The sequence below is a fragment of the Brachyistius frenatus genome, unplaced genomic scaffold (genome assembly GCF_029030835.1).
Source record: "Brachyistius frenatus isolate BFR_SWC_R1_liver_20210118 unplaced genomic scaffold, ASM2903083v1 Contig_214, whole genome shotgun sequence".
Lineage (NCBI taxonomy): Eukaryota > Metazoa > Chordata > Actinopteri > Embiotocidae > Brachyistius > Brachyistius frenatus.
In genome coordinates, this window is record NW_027210813.1 from 510,716 (window position 1) to 535,000 (window position 24,285).

At 45.2% G+C, this 24,285-nt stretch overlaps 2 protein-coding genes across 6 annotated transcripts in view; both read right to left on the reverse strand.

Moving 5' to 3' along the window:
- The window catches only part of gnao1a (guanine nucleotide binding protein (G protein), alpha activating activity polypeptide O, a), a 69,978-nt gene that overhangs the window by 36,282 nt on the left and 9,411 nt on the right, over positions 1-24,285 (reverse strand). For all 3 annotated transcript variants that reach the window (XM_069719410.1, XM_069719407.1, XM_069719408.1), the window contains exon 3: positions 16,149-16,290. In XM_069719410.1, the coding sequence (XP_069575511.1) occupies positions 16,149-16,290 (142 nt within the window). The remainder of the gene's footprint in view (positions 1-16,148; positions 16,291-24,285) is intronic.
- The window catches only part of LOC138633275 (NADH-ubiquinone oxidoreductase chain 5-like), a 3,216-nt gene continuing 199 nt past the window's right edge, over positions 21,269-24,285 (reverse strand). The window contains exons 1-5 of one of the 3 annotated variants that reach the window (XM_069719413.1): positions 23,987-24,285; positions 23,527-23,562; positions 22,557-23,424; positions 22,235-22,270; positions 21,269-22,091 (exon numbers count right to left, since the gene is read on the reverse strand). The exon at positions 23,987-24,285 is cut by the window's right edge and continues 199 nt beyond it. In XM_069719413.1, coding sequence (XP_069575514.1) covers positions 21,310-22,017 — 708 coding nt within the window. In that variant the 5' untranslated portion in view covers positions 22,018-22,091; positions 22,235-22,270; positions 22,557-23,424; positions 23,527-23,562; positions 23,987-24,285 and the 3' untranslated portion in view covers positions 21,269-21,309. Of the gene's footprint in view, positions 22,092-22,201; positions 22,308-22,556; positions 23,425-23,499; positions 23,563-23,816 lie in introns of those variants that run through there. The other 2 variants (XM_069719411.1, XM_069719412.1) reach the window with 2 other exon arrangements.

Below are 24,285 nucleotides of genomic sequence, written 5' to 3' on the forward strand. Positions count from 1 at the left end.
GGATCTGCGTTCAGAACTGATAATGATATTCTACAGAAGAATGGAAATTTGACAACAAACAAACACACAAACAGACACACACACACACACACACACACACACACACACACACACACACTCACACACACACTCACACACCGACAGACACACACACACACACACACACACACACACACACACACACACACACACACACACACACACACACACACACACACACACACACACACACACACACACACACAGACACACACACACACACACACACACACACACACACACACACACACACACACACACACACACACACACACACACACACACACACACACACACACACTTCTCTATCTCTCTCTTCATCACGTCCCCCACCCCCCACCCTCCCTCGCCTATCAAGGGACTCTCCATGTTCTCTCTCAGCACCTGAGAACAGTCCCTGAGGTCATTTACACCTCTGGAGGATACACACACACACACACACACACACACACACACACACACACACACACACACACACACACACACACACACACACACACACACACACACACACACACACACACACACACACACACACACACACACACACACAAATGCCAGTTGCCCATCTGAGTGACTCAGTGACATAAAACCATTTATTGTACCATGAAGAAACGTCTCTGAAATTCTCCATCTTGTCCTGTTGTTTTTGTTGTTGTTGTTACAAAAACTTCTGGCACTAAATGTTGGTGGTGAAAGGTCAAAGGTCATTATGAGTTCACATCCCTTTCCCACTATGAACTTGATGTCTCAGGAACAGTTTGAGGATGAACTTGTTTACTACAATCTGAAGGCTTATGACCATATTTAGAGTTACTTCTCTCATGACTCAACTCAGATCAACATTCGTATAAAACTCTTTGACCTTCAGCTTTTATATTTCACTACACGTCTGCCATGTGACCCCCAGACAGACTCCATGAAGCTCTTTGGGTTCAGAGACTGAAGATGTTGTCACTGACTCTTCCTGGACATTTGGGCTCGTTGCTCTGCTGCTGAGGGAAGGAAGAGAATCTAAAGACACAAGTTTTTAATTAGCTCCAGGACTGAAAGTTGAATAAAAATCAGGATCTTAATGAGTTTCAGTCTGAGATGTTGTTGCAGCCTGAAAATCAAAATCCCTCCGAAAATCACTGGAACTGCTTCTCAAAGTATGTGTGTGTGTGTGTGTGTGTGTGTGTGTGTGTGTGTGTGTGTGTGTGTGTGTGTGTGTGTGTGTGTGTGTGTGTGTGTGTGTGTGTGTGTGTGTGTGTGTGTGTGTGTGTGTGTGTGATTTTTGGAAGTGAGACTTTTTTCTCTAAGGGCACTCCTTTACAAACCGGCACAGATGATTGAGAGATGACTTGGTAACTGGGGCGACAGGAGCAAGGCATCATGGTCCTTTTCTTAGCGGCACAGTGTTGCGGTTTGGCAGGACAGGTCCGTGTGGCTGTCACATGATGCTGGCAGCACCAGTCTGGCAAATATGTCTGTGTGTGTGTGTGTGTGTGTGTGTGTGTGTGTGTGTGTGTGTGTGTGTGTGTGTGTGTGTGTGTGTGTGTGTGTGTGTGTGTGTGTGTGTTATAGATCCCCTCCCACCAGGTGATTGTATGGACACACACACACACACACACACAAACACACACACACACACTCTCACACACACACACACACACACACACACACACACACACACACACACACACACACACACACACACACACACACACACACACACACACACACACACACACACACACACACACAAACACATACACAGAGACAGAGACACACACAGACGCACACAAACACGCAGACACACACACAGACACACACTCTGGCTGCATTCTGATGTTTGAAGTGTGTGTCAGTGTGTGTGTTTGTAGTGTGTGTCAGTGTGTGTGTTTGAAGTGTGTGTCAGTGTGTGTGTTTGTAGTGTGTGTCAGTGTGTGTGTTTGAAGTGTGTGTCAGTGTGTGTGTTTGTAGTGTGTGTCAGTGTGTGTGTTTGAAGTGTGTGTCAGTGTGTGTGTTTGTAGTGTGTGTCAGTGTGTGTGTTTGAAGTGTGTGTCAGTGTGCCACCTTCCTGCAGTGCTGAGCTCCCTTTCATCCCCCCCTCCTGCTTGGTTATTTTCAGCATCATCTCTTTGTCTCTCATCTCCTGCTGCTCTTCATCACCTCCTTCTTCACACCTCTGTTTCTCCTTTATTCCTCCTGCTCCTCTTCATCACCTCCTTCCTCATATCTCTGTTTCTCCTTCTTCCCCTACTCCCTCTCTTCCCCCTCCCCCTCCTCCACTTCCTTCTTCTCCTCCGAGATCAATAACCAGTTCAATCAATTAATCAAAACATTTGATCTTAAACCCCGCCCCCACCAGTTATGAGAGGTCATTAGTCTCTGGGTTACTACAGCTGACTACCACACACACACACACACATGTTCAGGCCAGTTGTGTGTGTGTCTGTGTGTGTGTGTGTGTGTGTGTGTGTGTGTGTGTGTGTGTGTGTGTGTGTGTGTGTGTGTGTGTGTGTGTGTGTGTGTGTGTGTGTGTGTGTGTGTGTGTGTGTGTGTGTGTGTGAGAACAGAGAGAAAGCGTCTGCATCATTAAAGTGAGGTTTTCAGAGGAGAGAAACGAGCTGTATCCTAGCAACAGAAACGACCATGAGCCGATACCTGGGATTTGGGAGGGAGGTTTTTTGTTGTTTGTGTGTGTGTAATGGAGGCTGTGTCCATACAATCACCTGGTGGGAAGGGATCTATAACACACACACATACACACAAACACACACACACACACACACACACACACACACACACACACACACACACACACACACACACACACACACACACACACACACACACACACACACACACAGCAGCAGCAGCATCACCTGCAGATGTTTTGCTTCTATCAGCTTTTAAAAGTTTAGGTCAGTATGATGGATATCAGGCCTCCTCCTCTCTCTCCCGCTCTCTTCCTCCTCCCCTTCCTCCTCTCTCCTCTTTCCTCTTCCTCTCTCTTCCTCCTTCTCCTCCTCATCTTCCTCCTCTTCCTCCTCCTGGGTCAAACACTTTCTGGGTCAGTCTGCAGCAAAGCAGTAAAATCAGGAGAAGTGACCAGCTCTGGGTTTCTTTTTTGACTTTATTCGTAATTTTTTTTTAAATTTCTTTTTAATTCCTTCTTTATTTTTAATTCCTTTTTTTCCCCAGCACATCTGTATTTTAAAGGCGTGAAATGTATCGACACCCACGAGCGTGATCTGCAGACACCGAGCCAGAGCCGTGAAATCAGAGCAGATTGGCATCGGAAACAAAACACAGCAACGTTTCAGAATCAGCGAATGTCTGATCACGGCTGAATGTAAACATATTCAAAGAAATCAAAGCTCCATATGTCATGTTATGTTATACAAAGAACAAGGAAGGAGATACTTTTTAGATGTATTTTTCTAGTTCTGGTCAATAAATCGCACAAAAACACCAAAACTATCACTGCTTTCTTTTTGGTCTTCCTCTCTGTGGCTGTGAGCTATGATCCTATTGGTTCCTGAGGGCGCCAATCTTTCAACGGGTTTTGGACTCAAACAAGAGAAACTCTGGTTCACGGACGCCACAATGTATTTATTATTCTGGTAGGAGATCTGACCAATCTGATCGGAAACCTGACGATACGTCCTGCCCACCGATAGCTGTAACCTGACTGCACCACAGGCCTGTCAATCAAACAGACACGCCCCCAAAAACAGGTCTTCTTGAATCTTCTTTTCTAATGAATGAGGGATTATTTTCAGATGGACCTCCAGAAAACTAATAAGAAGGAGTGACTTTAGCTAACAACACCGAGATAACTGATGGACACATTTTATTCACTTTGGATTTGATGAGAGAAGTTGAATGGGAGTCTATGGAGCCGGAGGCTTTTTGGAGCCGACCTCTAGTGGCACTCGCTGGTATTGCAGCTTTAACAGCCATTTTACAGACCTGAAGCTACAAACACTTTGGTAATCAGTCTGTGGTATCAACCAAAGTGGGTAGAGATCAAAGCCAGAGCTAAAAGAGAGTGAATAATAAATAAAAGCTTTCTATTATTATACTGTACTGTAAGTGTCCATTTTTCATTATCTGTTTAATTGTGAATTTATTCCAGACTGGAACATGTAGTTCTTGCAGTTCTTGTTAGGGTTTAATCATTTGGATTCATTTGGCTCAGTGAAGTTGAAGTGATGCGACTGTTGTGTCGTACTTCAGCTGAGAGTCTTTAACGAGCCGAGGGAACGCTGTCGTCAGAGGGGCGTGTCCTCAAACCCACAACATGGACACACATGGACACACATGGACTAACCCAGGAGAGGAGCTGGTTTCCACAACAACATGCAGCAACCTGTCCAAACCCTCCCACCCCCACCTCCTCCCTCTTTCTCCTCCTCTCCAGAGACCATCCAGACACGACTGTTTTTCTCATGTCAGACCGCTGCATATGCGTATGAGTGTGTGTGTGTGTGTGTGTGTGTGTGTGTGTGTGTGTGTGTGTGTGTGTGTGTGTGTGTCTGTGAATGTGTGTGTGAGTGTGTGTGAGTGTGTGTGAGTGAGTGTGTGTGTTTGTCTGTGTGTGAGTGTGAGTGTGAGTGTGTGTCTCTGCTGCAGCTGGATAGCAGCTGTCTCCTTCATTTCCTCCTCTTAATCAGTCCTTCTAACTGGTGTATTAGATGCTACAACAACAACAGTAATGGTGAGGTGGTGTAATAGTGAGTGGTGTAATGGTGAGTTGGTGTAATGGTGAGGTGGTGTAATGGTGAGTTGGTGTAGTGGTGGGGTGTTGTAATGGTGAGGTGGTGTAATAGTGAGGTGGTGTAATGGTGAGGTGGTGTAATGGTGAGGTTGTTTATCTTTGTGATACTGACGTCCTGCTAGTTTGTGTGTGACTCTTTAAAGTAGCCGTTTAGTGAACAGAGTTCATCAGAGGAGTTCAAAGAAAGCAGCAGTGACAACACACCGTCTAGTTCAGGCCCACTGTCATTGTGTGTGTGTGTGTGTGTGTGTGTGTGTGTGTCACACCACCCTTGGACATGGGCTTGTGGAATTTGTTGAGAGCAAGGAAAAACACTGGGTTGCCATAGCAACCAGCGAAGGCCATGGAAACAGATGGGTGGGGGTGTTATCAGGAGACGAGGTAAGAATGAGCAAAGGGCACAAAGAAAAAAGGATGATGAGAATATACTGAAAATGATCAAATAGAGTTGGAGGACATCTCAGAACATCTGTGATAATGAATGTGATGTTACAGATGTCAGGAGTCCTGTTTTCCTCTGTTTTGCCCCCGATCCCCTCTCCTCCTGTGTCCCCCTCAGTCCCCTGTCTGCTTCTTCTGTGTCCTCCTCTCCTCTCCTCCTGTGTCCCCCTCAGTCCCCTGTCTGCTTGTTCTGTGTCCTCCTCTCCTCTCCTCCTGTGTCCCCTCAGTCCCCTGTCTGCTTGTTCTGTGTCCTCCTCTCCTCACCTCCCGTGGCCACGTCCCTCACCAGTCCCAGCAGCTGCAGCCACTCACCCCTGATCACCACCTGCAGGTGTGCTGCATCTCCCTGATCACCTCCCCGGACTATATGTACCCTGCCCCGGCACTCCTCTGGTTGTCGGTTCATTTGTTAGTCACCCGTCCGTCCTCCGTCCTGTTCCCCGTCCGTCCTGTTCCCGTTCCCGTTCCTCCGGCTTCTGTTCCTCCTGCGGAGCTCCCTGTCGGAGTCACCAGTCGGTGGAGTTGCCCTCCCGACTTGGAGGATTATTGACTCCGTTTCTTCCAGCAGTCCTGTCCGCTGGTCTGCCGGCTGCCCTGCCAGCCGTATCTCCCTGGATCTGTCGGTTGAGTTGCCCTCCCGACTGGAAGCAAGTGGACACGATAGGTGCCACCTTTTGGTTTGTTTGTTTGTTTGTTTTCTGTTTATTGCAATAAACTGTATTTTGGAACCGACACCTAAGTCTGTGAGCCTGCATTTGGGTCCTGGTAAACACCACCTCGTGACAACAGATCCTCCTTTATCAGAGTCAGTAGGACGTCTCCAGGTCTTCTGGAAGTCAGATTGTAGATTAAAGAGCTCCGTCTGGTCTCTCTTTCTGCTTCCTGTCACATTCTTTCTTGAATGATGTCCTGTCCTTCCTCTTCCCCTCTCATCATTTTCTCTCATATTATCCACAATATGTCACTTAGTTACAGATAGACAGCTTCAGGTCCTTCGGCCTAATGCTCAGACATTAACAGAACTGTGATGTCATTATTGCAGGATACGTGACTTGAGGACCTGAAGAGGTGGTCTCTGTCCGGATCCACCTGAACCCTGGTTCGGTTTATTTGCAGCATGGAAACCCATTCTGGATGGTTCAGACTTTCACACCTGTTACTGGAAGTCGTGGCGGCGTAACATCACTCATTAAACAACAAGCACATGAGAGGAGGAGAGTATTCAAGTGGTGATCCCATCAAGAAATCAAAACTTGAAAAACGGTCTTAACGCAATAATAATATAGCATCAACAAAATGAATCTGTTCATTCATTTCTCTGCATTCAAAAGGCTACCAGCTGAGTTACAAACCTGATCAATACCAGTCCAGGGAGGTCAGTATGTCATGCGAAGTTTGTTAGTCACAAACTGCAATGTGAAAGCACAGCGAACTGGATCAAATGTACATAATGTAAATAACTGTTGACCTAAAAAACAGGATAATATCATAATATAGAAATATAGCCAAAATATTTTTTTAAATAAAAAATTTTCTTCGTGAAACAACAAATAAACAGAAGTTTTTATCGTCACAAAGAGTCATGGAGTTTTCTTAATCTGAGAGGGTTTACATCTGTAAAGTCATTTTACTGAACAAACATGTGACAGTCGGAGGAGCAAAACGTTTTTGAATGCAACTCAGTATTTTTTTTCTTATTAATCGGCATAAAGTTCGCAAAAAAACTTACTGAAAGTCCACTGTTCACATAAAGTATGTTGACAAAAACGAGTCAGCATGCGTCCTGTAGTATGTGTAAGTGTTTGGAGTTGTTCCAATATACTTTAACATAAGAACACAAAGTCGAGGACCACCTGATCTTAATGTGCTTATTGTTAAGAGAAGAAAAATCTAAACTATCTGCATCAATATGAAAATTTATCCAAGTGTTCAGTTGCCTTGGTGATTTATATTTATATGCAACTGTTTGCAGATAAACACCGGAGAGGGAACGTATCTTTTAGATTCTGCTCGGTATCAATCTGTCCACCCAGAGCATTTATAGATCTAACCTTCAGTTTATAGATCTAATCTGACCTTCAGTTTATAGATCACTTCTAACCTTCAGTTTATAGATCTAATCTGACCTTCAATTTATAGATCTAATCTGACCTTCAATTTATAGATCTAATCGAACCTTCAGTTCATAGATCTAATCTCACCTTCAGTTTATAGATCTAATCTAAATTTCAGTTTATAAATCTAATCTAAATTTTAGTTTATATATCTAATATAACCTTCAGTTTATAGATCTAATCTGACCTTCAGTTTATAGATGTAACCTAACCTTCAGTTTATAGATATAATCTAGCCTTCAATTTATAGATATAATCTGACCTTCAGTTTACAGATCTAATCTAAATTTCAGTTTATAGATCTAATCTAAATTTTAGTTTATATATCTAATCTAACCTTCAGTTTATAGATCTAATCTGACCTTCAGTTTATAGATGTAACCTAACCTTCAGTTTATAGATATAATCTAGCCTTCAATTTATAGATATAATCTGACCTTCAGTTTACAGATCTAATCTAAATTTCAGTTTATAGATCTAATCTAACCTTCAGTTTATAGATCTAATCTGACCTTCAATTTATAGATCTAATCTGACCTTCAGTTTGTAGCTCTAATCTGACCTTCAATTTATAGCTCTAATCTGACGTTCAGTTTGTAGCTCTAATCTGACCTTCAATTTATAGCTCTAACCTGACCTTCAGATTATAGATCTAATCTAAATTTCAGTTTATAGATCTAATCTGACCTTCAGTTTATAGATCTAATCTAACTTCAGTTTATAGATCTAATCCTGTGAGAGACACTGTTGCATCATGAGGGTATCTACCATCAACTCCCATAAAAGGAGGGGGAGGGGTCTAAGGGCATATAACCTCTGCCACAAAAACACACACACACACACACACACACACACACACACACACACACACACACACACACACACACACACACACACACACACACACACACACAGATATCATATCCTAATCAATAGGTGTATTGTTATTTCAGCCCTCTGTGCTGAGTATCAATAGCTTCCTTGTGATTAAAAATATACTGTGCCTTTGGATAAGGTTATGGCCAATGACACGTGTCTGTTACTGTGTGCGTGTGTGTGTGTGTGTGTGTGTGTGTGTGTGTGTGTGTGTGTGTGTGTGTGTGTGTGTGTGTGTGTGTGTGTGTGTGTGTGTGTGTGTGTGTGTGTGTGTGTGTGTGTGTGTGTGTGTGTGTGGGAGTTTCTTTGCCTCCAATAATCAACACATCTCATTATCCAACACAAGCTAACGGCTGCTAGCAGGCTGCACCGTCTAAGATTCAACTTCAACACTTTCATCGTGAAATCATCAAAAGCAGCCACACATCTATATCATAATAATTTCAACGATGTTGTCGTCTGTCACCATGTTGTCGTCTGTCACCATGTTGTCGTCTGTCAACATATCGTCTGTCACCATGTCGTCTGTCACCATGTCATAGTCTGTCAACATGTCGTCTGTCAACATGTCTTCTGTCAACATGTCGTCTGTCACCATGTCGTCTGTCACCATGTCGTCTGTCAACATGTAATCTGTCAACATGTCTTCTGTCAACATGTAATCTGTCAACATGTCGTCTGTCAACATGTTGTCGTCTGTCAACATGTCGTCTGTCACCATGTCGTCTGTCACCATGTCGTCTGTCAACATGTAATCTGTCAACATGTCTTCTGTCAACATGTAATCTGTCAACATGTCGTCTGTCAACATGTTGTCGTCTGTCAACATGTCGTCTGTCAACATGTAATCTGTCAACATGTCGTCTGTCATCATGTTGTCGTCTGTCACCATGTCGTCTGTCACCATGTCGTCTGTCACCATGTTGTCTGTCACCATGTCTTCTGTCAACATGTCGTCTGTCAACATGTCGTCTGTCACCACGTTGTCGTCTGTCACCATGTCGTCGTCTGTCACCAGGTCTTCTGTCACCATGTCTTCTGTCACCATGTTGTCTTCTGTCACCATGTCGTCTGTCACCATGTTGTCGTCTGTCACCATGTCGTCTGTCACCATGTCGTCTGTCAACATGTAATCTGTCAACATGTCGTCTGTCACAATGTCGTCTGTCACCATGTTGTCGTCTGTCACCATGTCGTTGTCTGTCACCATGTCGTCTGTCACCATGTCTTCTGTCACCATGTTGTCTTCTGTCACCATGTCGTCTGTCACCATGTCGTCTGTCACCATGTCGTCTTCTGTCACCATGTCGTCTGTCACCATGTCGTCTGTCACCATGTTGTCGTCTGTCACCATGTCGTCTGTCACCATGTTGTCGTCTGTCACCATGTCGTCTGTCAACATGTCGTCTGTCACCATGTCGTCGTCTGTCACCATGTTGTCGTCTGTCACCATGTCTTCTGTCACCATGTCTTCTGTCACCATGTTGTCTTCTGTCACCATGTCTTCTGTCATCATGTCGTCTGTCACCATGTCGTCTGTCACCATGTTGTCGTCTGTCACCATGTCATCTGTCACCATGTCGTCTGTCAACATGTTGTCTGTGACCATGTCGTCTGTCACCATGTCGTCGTCTGTCACCATGTCGTCTGCCACCACGTTGTCTGTCAACATGTCTTCTGTCATCATGTCGTCTGTCACCATGTCGTCTGTCACCATGTCGTCTGTCACCATGTCGTCTGCCACCATGTCGTAGTCTGTCACCATGTCGTCTGTCACCATGTCGTCATCTGTCACCATGTCGTCTGTCACCATGTCGTCTGCCACCATGTCATAGTCTGTCAACATGTCGTCTGTCACCATGTCGTCTGTCACCATGTCGTCGTCTGTCACCATGTCGTCTGTCACCATGTCGTCGTCTGTCACCATGTCGTCTGTCAACATGTCGTCTGTCAACATGTCGTCTGTCACCATGTCGTCGTCTGTCACCATGTCGTCTGTCACCATGTTGTCGTCTGTCACCATGTCATCTGTCACCATGTCGTCTGTCATCATGTCGTCTGTCACCATGTCGTAGTCTGTCACCATGTCGTCTGTCACCATGTCGTCGTCTGTCACCATGTCGTCTGTCACCATGTTGTGGTCTGTCACCATGTCTTCTGTCAACATGTCGTCTGTCACCATGTCATCTGTCACCATGTCGTCTGTCACCATGTCGTCTGTCACCATGTCGTAGTCTGTCACCATGTCGTCTGTCACCATGTCGTCGTCTGTTACCATGTCGTCTGTCAACATGTCGTCTGTCAACATGTCTTCTGTCACCATGTCTTCTGTCACCATGTCGTCGTCTGTCACCATGTCGTCTGTCACCATGTCGTCTGCCACCATGTCATAGTCTGTCAACATGTCGTCTGTCACCATGTCGTCGTCTGTCACCATGTCGTCTGTCACCATGTTGTCGCCTGTCACCGTGTCATCTGTCACCATGTCGTCTGTCAACATGTCGTCTGTCAACATGTTGTCGTCTGTCAACATGTCGTCTGTCAACATGTAATCTGTCAACATGTCGTCTGTCAACATGTCGTCTGTCAACATGTTGTCGTCTGTCAACATGTCGTCTGTCAACATGTAATCTGTCAACATGTCGTCTGTCATCATGTTGTCGTCTGTCACCATGTCGTCTGTCACCATGTCGTCTGTCAACATGTAATCTGTCAACATGTCGTCTGTCACCATGTTGTCGTCTGTCACCATGTCGTCTGTCACCATGTCGTCTGTCACCATGTTGTCGTCTGTCACCATGTCGTCTGTCAACATGTCGTCTGTCACCATGTCTTCTGTCACCATGTTGTCTTCTGTCACCATGTTGTCTTCTGTCACCATGTCTTCTGTCACCATGTTGTCTTCTGTCACCATGTTGTCTTCTGTCATCATGTCGTCTGTCACCATGTCGTCTGTCACCATGTTGTCTTCTGTCACCATGTCTTCTGTCACCATGTCTTCTGTCATCATGTCGTCTGTCACCATGTCATCTGTCACCATGTCGTCTGTCAACATGTTGTCTGTGACTATGTCGTCTGTCACCATGTCGTCGTCTGTCACCATGTCGTCTGCCACCACGTTGTCTGTCAACATGTCTTCTGTCATCATGTCGTTGTCTGTCACCATGTCGTCTGCCACCACGTTGTCTGTCAACATATCGTCTGTCAACATGTCGTCTGTCACCATGTTGTCGTCTGTCACCATGTCGTCGTCTGCCACCATGTCGTCTGTCACCATGTCTTCTGTCACCATGTTGTCTTCTGTCACCATGTCGTCTGTCACCATGTCGTCTGTCACCATGTCGTCTGTCACCATGTTGTCTTCTGTCACCATGTCGTCTGTCACCGTGTCGTCTGTCACCATGTTGTCGTCTGTCACCATGTCGTCTGTCAACATGTCGTCTGTCACCATGTCGTCGTCTGTCACCATGTCGTCTGTCACCATGTCGTCTGTCACCATGTTGTCGTCTGTCACCATGTCTTCTGTCACCATGTCTTCTGTCACCATGTTGTCTTCTGTCACCATGTCTTCTGTCACCATGTTGTCTTCTGTCACCATGTCTTCTGTCATCATGTCGTCTGTCACCATGTCGTCTGTCACCATGTTGTCTTCTGTCACCATGTCTTCTGTCATCATGTCATCTGTCACCATGTCATCTGTCACCATGTCGTCTGTCAACATGTTGTCTGTGACCATGTCGTCTGTCACCATGTCGTCGTCTGTCACCATGTCGTCTGCCACCACGTTGTCTGTCAACATGTCTTCTGTCATCATGTCGTCTGTCACCATGTCGTCTGTCACCATGTCGTTGTCTGTCACCGTGTCGTCTGCCACCACGCTGTCTGTCAACATGTCTTCTGTCACCATGTCGTCTGTCACCGTGTCGTCTGCCACCATGTCGTCGTCTGTCACCATGTCGTCTGTCACCATGTCGTCTGTCACCATGTCGTCTGTCACCATGTCGTCGTCTGTCACCATGTTGTCGTCTGTCACCATGTCATCTGTCACCATGTCGTCTGTCACCATGTCGTCTGTCAACATGTCGTCTGTCACCATGTCATCTGTCACCATGTCGTCTGTCACCATGTCGTCTGTCACCATGTCGTAGTCTGTCACCATGTCGTCTGTCACCATGTCTTCTGTCATCATGTCGTCTGTCACCATGTCATCTGTCACCATGTCGTCTGTCAACATGTTGTCTGTGACTATGTCGTCTGTCACCATGTCATCGTCTGTCACCATGTCGTCTGCCACCACGTTGTCTGTCAACATGTCTTCTGTCATCATGTCGTCTGTCACCATGTCGTCTGTCACCATGTCGTTGTCTGTCACCATGTCGTCTGCCACCACGTTGTCTGTCAACATGTCTTCTGTCACCATGTCGTCTGTCACCATGTCGTCTGCCACCATGTCGTAGTCTGTCACCATGTCGTCTGTCACCATGTCGTCGTCTGTCACCATGTCGTCTGTCACCATGTCGTCTGTCACCATGTCATAGTCTGTCAACATGTCGTCTGTCACCATGTTGTCTTCTGTCACCATGTTGTCTTCTGTCACCATGTCTTCTGTCACCATGTCGTCTATCACCATGTCGTCTGTCACCATGTTGTCTTCTGTCACCATGTCTTCTGTCACCATGTCTTCTGTCATCATGTCGTCTGTCACCATGTCATCTGTCACCATGTCGTCTGTCAACATGTTGTCTGTGACTATGTCGTCTGTCACCATGTCGTCGTCTGTCACCATGTCGTCTGCCACCACGTTGTCTGTCAACATGTCTTCTGTCACCATGTCGTCTGTCACCATGTCGTAGTCTGTCACCATGTCGTCTGTCACCATGTCGTCGTCTGTCAACATTTCGTCTGTCAACATGTCGTCTGTCACCATGTCGTCGTCTGTCACCATGTCGTCTGTCACCATGTCGTCTGTCACCATGTTGTCGTCTGTCACCATGTCATCTGTCACCATGTCGTCTGTCATCATGTCGTCTGTCACCATGTCGTAGTCTGTCACCATGTCGTCTGTCACCATGTCGTCGTCTGTCACCATGTCGTCTGTCACCATGTCGTCGTCTGTCACCATGTCGTCTGTCACCATGTCGTCTGTCAACATGTCGTCTGTCACCATGTCATCTGTCACCATGTCGTCTGTCATCATGTCGTCTGTCACCGTGTCGTAGTCTGTCACCATGTCGTCTGTCACCATGTCGTCGTCTGTCACCATGTCGTCGTCTGTCAACATGTCTTCTGTCACCATGTCTTCTGTCACCATGTCGTCGTCTGTCACCATGTCGTCTGTCACCATGTCGTCTGCCACCATGTCATAGTCTGTCAACATGTCGTCTGTCACCATGTCGTCTGTCACCATGTCGTCGTCTGTCACCATGTCGTCTGTCACCATGTTGTCGTCTGTCACCGTGTCATCTGTCACCATGTCGTCTGTCATCATGTCGTCTGTCACCATGTCGTAGTCTGTCACCATGTCGTCTGTCACCATGTCGTCGTCTGTCACCATGTCGTCTGTCACCATGTTGTCGTCTGTCACCATGTCGTCTGTCACCATGTCGTCTGTCAACATGTCGTCTGTCACCATGTCATCTGTCACCATGTCGTCGTCTGTCACCATGTCGTCTGTCACCATGTCGTCGTCTGTTACCATGTCGTCTGTCAACATGTCGTCTGTCAACATGTCTTCTGTCACTATGTCTTCTGTCACCATGTCGTCGTCTGTCACCATGTCGTCTGTCACCATGTCGTCTGTCACCATGTCGTCTGTCAACATGTCGTCTGTCAACATGTCTTCTGTCACTATGTCTTCTGTCACCATGTCGTCGTCTGTCACCATGTCGTCTGTCAATATGTCGTCTGCCAACATGTCGTCTGTCAACATGTCGTCTGTCAACATGTCTTCTGTCACTATGTCTTCTGTCACCATGTCGTCGTCTGTCACCATGTCGTCGTCTGTCACCATGTCGTCTGTCAATATGTCGTCTGCCAACATGTCGTCTGTCAACATGTCGTCTGTCACCATGTCGTCTGTCACTCTGGTTCATTTCAACCAATCAGCATGAAGCAAAACCGTCCGACAGTCTGCCACCGATGGTACTACCTACAGTGTCCTGCCAAGAATTATTTTCCTGAGTACAACATATTTCAGAGTTCCTTGTTTCTGATGAAGGCACCATCATACGGGTCAGAGAGGAGTCCAGAGATTAACGCAGTATGCTACTGTAGACTAAATGTCTAGGTGTTAAATGCATGTGTTTGCCATGAGCAGCGTGGTTCCCGGCAGCCCTGCCTGTCATAGACAACACGTGCTGCAGACAGTTTACAAGAGAGGTCACATATGATGTTTGTGCACGAGTCCATTTGTGTGAAATAAACTCAACTCAGGATGGTGTAAATGTCTAATTAACCTTGTCCCACTGTTCTGCATCGAGATATGACTGATGCTCTTCTGTGGATTAGACTCATAATCCTCAATTAGCGTATCATATATTGAACTTGTGTGCTTTGGGATTTAGAGGATTTAGAGGCAGGACTAACTTAGATTGGCATGAAGGAATTTTGGCTTGAGTGTGACAGCGCTGGTTGGCAGCCGTTTCCATCAGGCTGTGGATCAGCGCCGCCGTGGACAGTTTAACAAATAGAGACTTGGGGTGCTGAAGAGACGATACTCGATAACGTGTTCAGTCCCAGCAGAAAGACGAGGCCAGTAAAATTATCCAGAAGTTCAACTTCAACACAGACAACATACCGTCACTAAATACTGTCGGATCTTAAACTGTTCCTGTTCCTGCTCTGGGTTTTAATGAAAGGAAGAAATTTGGTGTTGCAGAAACACAAACAGCTGAACATGCACGTGTAGGAGGTCACTGCAATGCAGGTCCATGAAGAAGGTGTGCACGAACACGGACCTGTGAAAGACCATCAATGATGTGTGGTGTGTGACTGTGTGTTCTCCGCACTGCTGCACTCAAAGGTGTCCTGATAGAAAACCTCTCAGTACTGTAACAACACTCTTATGGATCTTTACTGCACACATAGAACATGTATGAAGCTACTGCACACAGGGATATACGTGTGCATATTAGTTGCAGCACTCTTGTGCATGAGAGGTAATGTGATATTCTGTCTCTCTCCATATAAACCAGGAACCTTTTTTCCTCTGAGAGCTCCTCATGTTCAGTAACATTTATTCACTTAGCTGAGCTCCACCCAAACAGCTGGGTCAGCTTCTTCTATGTGAACAATAACAAACTGATACTCAACACACGTTATGTATCGCAGCAGCTTCAATTCAACAGCATGGGCAGGTTTTCTCTTAAGGTTTATTTCTTAGTGTTTTTGTTTGGGGGGGGGGGGGGGTTATTTTCACAGTATACATATATATATATCTATATATACATATATATAGATATATATATACATACAGTATATATATATTTTACACAGATGTTCCCTAAATACCTGCTGCAGTGCACGTAACTCTTGTGTGGCTGAAACTGGTTTGATAAGAGTCAAATAAATGGTCGTGATAAGTTAGAACAGATAATCTAACAGAGACGTGGACCTGACTGATTTCATGATGTCTAATCCTGGATTCCTGCAGCTCTGCCTGAAAGACAGAAGCTGTGAGAGGCCACAGCAGCCTCTCCCTCAACTCTCTTCAGGTCCATCCAGTGGATGCTGATTGACATCTTAAATTAATGGTTTGGACGTGAGAACACAAACTATTTGGGAGACGTTTCCATGAGTGACACTTCTGTTCCTTATAAATCTGCTGATGCTACTTCACATCTACTGTATGTTACTGTGTGACTGCACCGTGTCCGTTGCATATGTTTGGGAGTCCGAGGACGAGTGCTGACCTTGCGCTCTTTGTCTCCGTACTCCAGGCCCAGCGTGTCCATGGCACGGACGATGGCGGCCAGAGATTGGATGGTGTTGCTGTAAACGACAGGCTTGTACTGCTTCACATCATCGCCAGAGAAACCGTCCTCGTGGATGATCCTACACACACACACACACACACACACACACACACACACACACACACACACACACACACACACACACACACACACACACACACACACACACACACACACACACACATTAATTCACAGAAGTGAGTTTGGTGATTTCATCAGGTTTTAAAAGAATGGAGGAGAAACGCAGGTGGTTGAAGGAGGGTGACAAAAAAACAGAAGAAGAGAGAGTGGGACGGAAGAGAGGAGGGGAGGGAGGAGAAGGAGGGGAGGGAGGAAGGGGGGAGGGGAGGGAGTGGAAGGAAGGGAGGGAATGGAGGGGAAGAAGGAGAAGTAGGGGAGGAGGGGAGGGAGGGGAAGGAGAAGGAGGAGTGGAGGGAGGGGGAGGGGAGTAAGGGGAAGAGGGGAAGGAGGAGAAGGAGGGGAGGGAGTGGAAGGAAAGGAGGGAATGGAGGGAGGGAGGAGAGGTGAAGGGGGGAGGAAGGGAGCAAGGGGAGGAGGGGAAGGAGGAGAAGGAGGGGAGGAGGGGAGGGAGGGGAAGGAGGAAGGGAGGAGGGGAGGGAGTGGCAGGGAGGGAGGGGAAGGAGGAGATGGATCCTGAAGGGAACCAGGACAGAGGATGGAACCATCACAACACTTCTCAGACTAATAGATCATCTATTAGACACAACTGTATTGTTTAATATATATAATTATTAAAACACATCACCTGTATGTTCTTCAACCAATCAGCCAGCTTCATCTTCAACAGATGATTAACATCCTCACAGAAACCAGGATTTATAAAGTACACAGAAGAAATGAGAGACTAAAATTAACTGCTGAGCCCAACTGTTCACCAACATTTAACTCTTTAACTTTTAACAGCACGACTCGAGGCCCAATAACATTCAACACATACTGCAGTATTAGTGGCAAGTGCTATGGATCGCCACGGATATGACCAAGAGGGTCAAAGGTCAAGGCGCATTTTTAAGATTAAGTAGTACAACCGAAGAAGACGACTCCATCTGGCCTCAACGACTACCGACTGGTTGCCCTCACATCTCATGTGATGAAGGTGCTGGAGAGGCTGGTCTTGGCCCACCTCAGGCCGCTGGTGAAATCTTCTCTGGACTCTCTGCAATTTGCGTACCAGCCTCATGTGGGAGTGGACGACGCCATCATCTACATGCTGCAACGAGCTCAGTCTCACCTGGATGGAACCGGTGACTCTGTGAGAATCACTTTCTTTGATTTCTCCAGTGCATTCAACACCATCCAACCACTGCTGCTGAGTGAGAAGCTGCGGGTGGTGGGGGTGGACACGTCCACCATCTCCTGGATCAATGACTACCTGACAGGCAGACCACAGTTTGTCCGTCTGGGCAGTGTGCTGTCTGATACGGTGGTCAGTGGTACTGGAGCTCCACAGGGAACTGTTCTGTCTCCCTTCCTGTTCACCTTCTACACCACTGACTTCCAGTACAACTCAGAGTCAAGACATCTACAGAAGTTCTCTGATGACTCTGCAGAGGTAGGATGTATAAGGGATCGATGGGAGGATGAGTACAGGGCAGTAGTGGAGGACTTTGTGGAGTGGGCGGGAAGGAATCACCTGCTCCTGAACGTGGCCAAGACCAGAGAGATGGTGGTCAACTTCAGGAGGAAGACGACGGCTCCACAACCGCTGAGAGTTCTGGGAGAGGAGGTGGACACGGTTGAGGAGTACAAGTACCTGGGTGTGTCCATCGACAACAGACTGAACTGGAAGACCAACATCAACGCTGTCTACAAGAAGGGGATGAGTCAACTCTTTTTCTTGAGGAAACTTCGATCCTTCAATGTGTGCAGCGAGATGTTGGAGATGTTCTACCATCTGTTGTGGCCAGTGAACTGTACTTCTAGTAGTCTGCTGGGGGAGCAGCATTGGAGCCAGTGACACCAACAGACTTAACAAACTGGTTAAGAAGGCCGGCTCCATCATCGGCTACAAACTGGATAGTCTGGAAAAGGTGGTGGAGAGGAGGACGCTGAACAAACTATTATCCATATTGGATAATCCTGACCACCCTCTCCACCTGCTGCAGGGACAGAGGAGCACTTTCTCCAAAAGACTCCTCCAGCTCCGCTGTCACAAGGACAGATACAGGAGATCATTCCTGATACAGGAGATCATTCCTGCCGACCGCAATTAGACTGTACAATAACTCACCTCTGGCAAAATCCATCACATAACAATAACACTGTTGACTGTGTTTCTTGGTTGTTTGTATATAATATATATATATATATATATATATATATATATATATATATATATATATACTGTACTGTATATACTGTATATACTGTGCATTTTATATTTTATATTTATATTTTTTTACTGGTATTTTACTGGTATTTTATTGCTTTCTATTGTTCTATTATTATCTTATTGCTTCTGTATGCTGCTGTAGCGAAAAAATTTCCCCTCGGGGATTAATAAAGTAACTACCTAACCTACCTAACCTAACCTAACATCCAAATTTTATACATACTACATACAATAGTACATACTTTTGATTTAAGTGAAAACCAGAAGACACCATGCCCCACGCACCTATACCAGAACCCCAGTTGCACCCCAGGCCTGTCAATCAACCAGCTCCGCCCCCAAACATATCAGTGTCAGAGCCCTAATATGTAATGAATGATGAATTAGTGGTGCAGTGGTACTACAGATGGAGTCTATGGAGACAGCCCCTAGTGATCCTCAGTGGTACTACATTCCAAGGCAGACTACAAACATTTTACATGCAGTCTATGTGATACTATTGTGTGATGCTGAAATATTTTGGTAAATGAGAATATTGATCCCAATTTTGCAGAGGTAAAGTATATATGTAGCTTCATCTCTCACCAAAAAAGAAGAAAAACATATTTTCCAAAATGTCCAACTATCCCTGTAGATGACCTCATTTTACTCTCCCAAGATAGAAAATGGTTTATTATGGAGCAAAACTTTAATGATGACTTAAAAAACTATATCATTGTCATTTGGGCGGCACGGTGGTGCAGTGGTTAGCACTGTCACCTCACAGCAAAAAAGGTTCTGGGTTCGAATCCGGTCCTGGGTCTTTCTGTGCGGAGTTTGCATGTTCTCCCTGTGCTTGCGTGGGTTCTCTCCGGGTTCTCCGGCTTCCTCCCATCATCCAAAAACATGCACCTCAGGTCAGGTTACCTGGCGCCGCGCTAATGGCAGCCTGCTGCAGCAGCTCCCCACTGAGAGCCCCCCTGCTGTAGTGAAGAAATTTCCCCTCGGGGATTAATAAAGTGTATAAAATCCCCCCCCCCAAAAAAATTAAATATCATTAAAGAAAACCGACCAAGAACTTCAGAGGCTACAACAAACCTTTTAGGTCTCATTTCTTTATAATTTTACAGACAAACAGCAACATGGCATAAAGAAATTTGACAGATCAGATCAGATATTTTGTGACACGTGAAACTCTGAATGCAAGTTAATGTTTGTGCGCAGCCATGTTTTTGTTGTGTTGTGTGTGTGTGTGTGTGTGTGTGGTCCCTGGCAGCAGATTAATGTTTCAGATCAATCAGTTAACCTGCCAGTCCCATATAAATACAGCACAGATCTACAGACTGGAAGTAGGCCAGATATTCACATCTATATGATGAGCACATCAGCCAACATGTCCAACAAACTGCCTCCAGAGCCAAAGCATGAAGGTCCAGTAACAGCATCACAGCAGTATCGATCTCTTCTCTCCTGCTCTCTGCTGATTTCTAGTGTCTACTCTCTGAATGAGCCGCTAAATGGACGCTGTTTTGAAAGTCCTCCTCCCGTCGTTCATAGAGAGGTGAAACCAGGACAAGTGTTAGTGTCCTTATTAACTCAGTATTACAGAGAAACTACAAACTTCATGAGGAGAAAATACAGCTGTGGAAGATTTAAAGTAAGTGTTGTACAAAGTGTTGTTAGAAGTGTATCACTGACTTGTTTGTGTGTGTGTGTGTGTGTGTGTGTGTGTGTGTGTGTGTGTGTGTGTGTGTGTGTGTGTGTGTGTGTGTGTGTGTGTGTGTGTGTGTGTGTGTGTGTGTGTGTGTGTGTGTTTCAGGCTGCATTACTGACATCTTCAGTTATTTATAGCCTCTTTTTTCTGATTATCTCCCTCTTATTTCATTCTCTTTATCACACATCACCGTTTTATCCCTCTTTCTCCTTCACTCTACACACACACACACACACACACACACACACACACACACACACACACACACACACACACACACACACACACACACACACACACACACACACACACACACACACACGTTAAGTGGGTAACTGTGTGCGGGAGGTGTTGACAGGAGTCATCCGTGTGCACTTTGTCATGACTAGAGGTCTGCCGGCAGTGATAAAAGAGTGTGTGTGTGTGTGTGTGTGTGTGTGTGTGTGTGTGTGTGTGTGTGTGTGTGTGTGTGTGTGTGTGTGTGTGTGTGTGTGTGTGTGTGTGTGTGTGTGTGTGTGTGTGTGTGTGTGTGAGAGAGTGTGTGTGTGTGTGTGTCAGGACAAACAGTGGTAGCTGGCAACAATGCAGGACTGAGATAAAGAGCTAATTGCAGTTCGGTGTGTCGGCTTTCTGTTTGTGTGTTGTTCACATGAGGAGGTGTGAGGATAAGGGGTGATGGGAGACGGGGGGTGTGGGGGAGTAATTCGGAGATGGAGTGGGGGGGGTGATGATTGTCTTATGATTTGAGCTACTTCCAGATGTTACAGTCGACCAATCAGGTTTCTTGATCAGAACTACTTGTTGTATAATCAGATTTCATACACACTGATGCACACACTGACACACACGCACGCACAAACACGCACGCATGCACACACACACACACACACACAGTATCAGAGTGCAGTATCATAATCCATCCATCCAAGTAGGAAGTCCTAACAGATGGAATGCTGTCACTGATCTTCACCATCATCATCATCATCATCATCATCATCATCATCACATCATCATCTTCATCACCACCATCATCATCATCATCATCACCATCATCACATCATCATCTTCATCACCACCATCATCATCATCTTCACCACCACCATCATCATTATCTTCACCACCACCATCATCATCTTCGATACCACCATCATCTTCACCATCTTTGACACCATCATCTTCATCACCACCATCATCATCATCTTCACCACCACCATCATCATCATCACTATCATCTTCATCACCATCATCACCATCATCACCATCTTCATCACCACCATCATCATCATCTTCATCACCACCATCATCATTATCTTCGATACCACCATCATCATCACCATCTTCATCACCACCATCATCACCATCTTCACCACCACCATCATCTTCACCGCCACCATCATCACCATCTTCGATACCACCATCATCTTCACCATCTTTGACACCATCATCTTCATCACCACCATCATCATCATCTTCACCACCACCATCATCATCACTATCATCATCATCACCATCTTCATCACCACCATGATCATCATCTTCACCACCACCATCATCATTATCTTCACCACAACCATCATCATCACCATCTTCGATACCACCATCATCATCTTCACCATCTTTGACACCATCATCATCATCTTCATCACCACCATCATCATCATCACTATCATCTTCATCACCATCTGCGACACCATCATCATCTTCACTACCATCATAATCATCATCATCACCATTATCATCATCTTCACTATCATCATCATTTCATCATCATCACCAACATCATCATCACCACCATCATCATCTTCGTCACCACCATCGTCATCTTCATCACCATCTTTGACATCATCATCATCATCACCACCATCATTATATCATCATCACCACTATCATCATTACCATCATCATCTTCATCACCATCTTCATTACCATCATCATCTTCATCACCATCATCATGATCTTCATCATCATCTTCACCACCACCATCATCATCATCACCATCATCTTCATCACCATCTTCACCACCATCATAATCATCATCACCATCATCATCATCTTCACTATCATCATTTCATCATCTTGACCACCACCATCATCTTCACCACCACCACCACCATCATCACCAACATCATCATCATCATCATCATCATCATCATCATGACCATCTTCATCACCATCTTTGACAACATCATCATCATCATCATCACCACCATCATTATATCATCATCTTCACCACCATCATCTTCATCACCACCATCTTCATTACCATCATAATCATCTTCATCACCATCTTCACCACCACCATCATCATCATCACCATCATCTTCATCACCACAATCATCTTCATCATCATCTTCACCACCACCACCACCATCACCAACATCATCATCATCTTCATCACCACCATCTTCATTACCATCATCATCATCATCATCATCACCATCTTCGACACCACCATCATCATCTTCATCACCATCTTTGACATCATCATCACCACCATCATTATATCATCATCATCATCATCACCACTATCATCATCACCATCATCATGATCTTCATCATCATCTTCACCACCATCATAATCATCATCACCATCATCTTCACTATCATCATTTCATCATCTTCACCACCACCATCATCTTCACCACCACCACCATCATCACCAACATCATCATCACCATCTTCTTCACCATCTTTGACACCACCATCATCTTCATCACCATCTTTGACATCATCATCATCATCATCATCATCATCATCATCATCACCACCATCATTATATCATCATCATCTTCACCATCATCTTCATCACCACCATCTTGATTACCGTTATCATCTTCATCACCATCTTCACCACCACCATCATCATCATCATCTTCATCACCACAATCATCTTCATCACCATCTTCACCACCATCATAATCATCATCACCATCATCTTCACTATCATCATTTCATCATCTTCACCACCACCATCATCTTCACCACCACCACCGTCATCATCATCTTCATCACCACCATCTTCATTACCATCATCATCATCATCATCACCATCTTCGACACCACCATCATCATCTTCATCACCATCTTTGACATCACCATCATCACCACCATCATTATATCATCATCATCACCACTATCATCATCACCATCATCATCTTCATCACCATCTTCATTACCATCATCATCTTCATCACCATCATCATGATCACCATCATCATCTTCATCACCATTTTCACCACCACCATCATCACCATCATCTTCATCACCACCATCATCATCATCTTCACCACCACCACCATCATCATCTTCATCACCACCACAATCATCATCTTCATCACCATTTTCACCACCATCATAATCATCATCACCATCATCATGAACTCTATCATCATGATCTTCATCATTATCTTCACCACCACCATCACCATCATCTTCATCACCACAATCATCATCTTCATCACCATCTTCACCACCATCATAATCATCATCACCATCATCTTCACTATCATCATTTCATCATCTTCACCACCACCACCATCATCTTCACCACCACCACCACCATCATCATCATCATCACCATCATCATCTTCATCACCATCTTTGACACCACCATCATCTTCATCACCATCTTTGACAACATCATCATCATCACCACTATCATTATATCATCATCTTCATCACCATCATCATGATCACCATCATCATCTTCATCATCATTTTCACCACCACCATCATCTTCATCACCACCATCATCATCATCTTCATCATCATTTTCACCACCACCATCATCACCATCATCTTCACCACCATCATCATGATCACCATCATCATCTTCATCACCATTTTCACCACCACCATCATCACCATCATCTTGATCACCATCTTCACCACCATTATAATCATCATCACCATCATCATCATCATTTCATCATCTTCATCACCATCATCTTCACCACCATCATCATCTTCATCAAAATCTTCATTACCATCATCATCATCATGAAAAATGGATTCCAGCGGGAAACCAA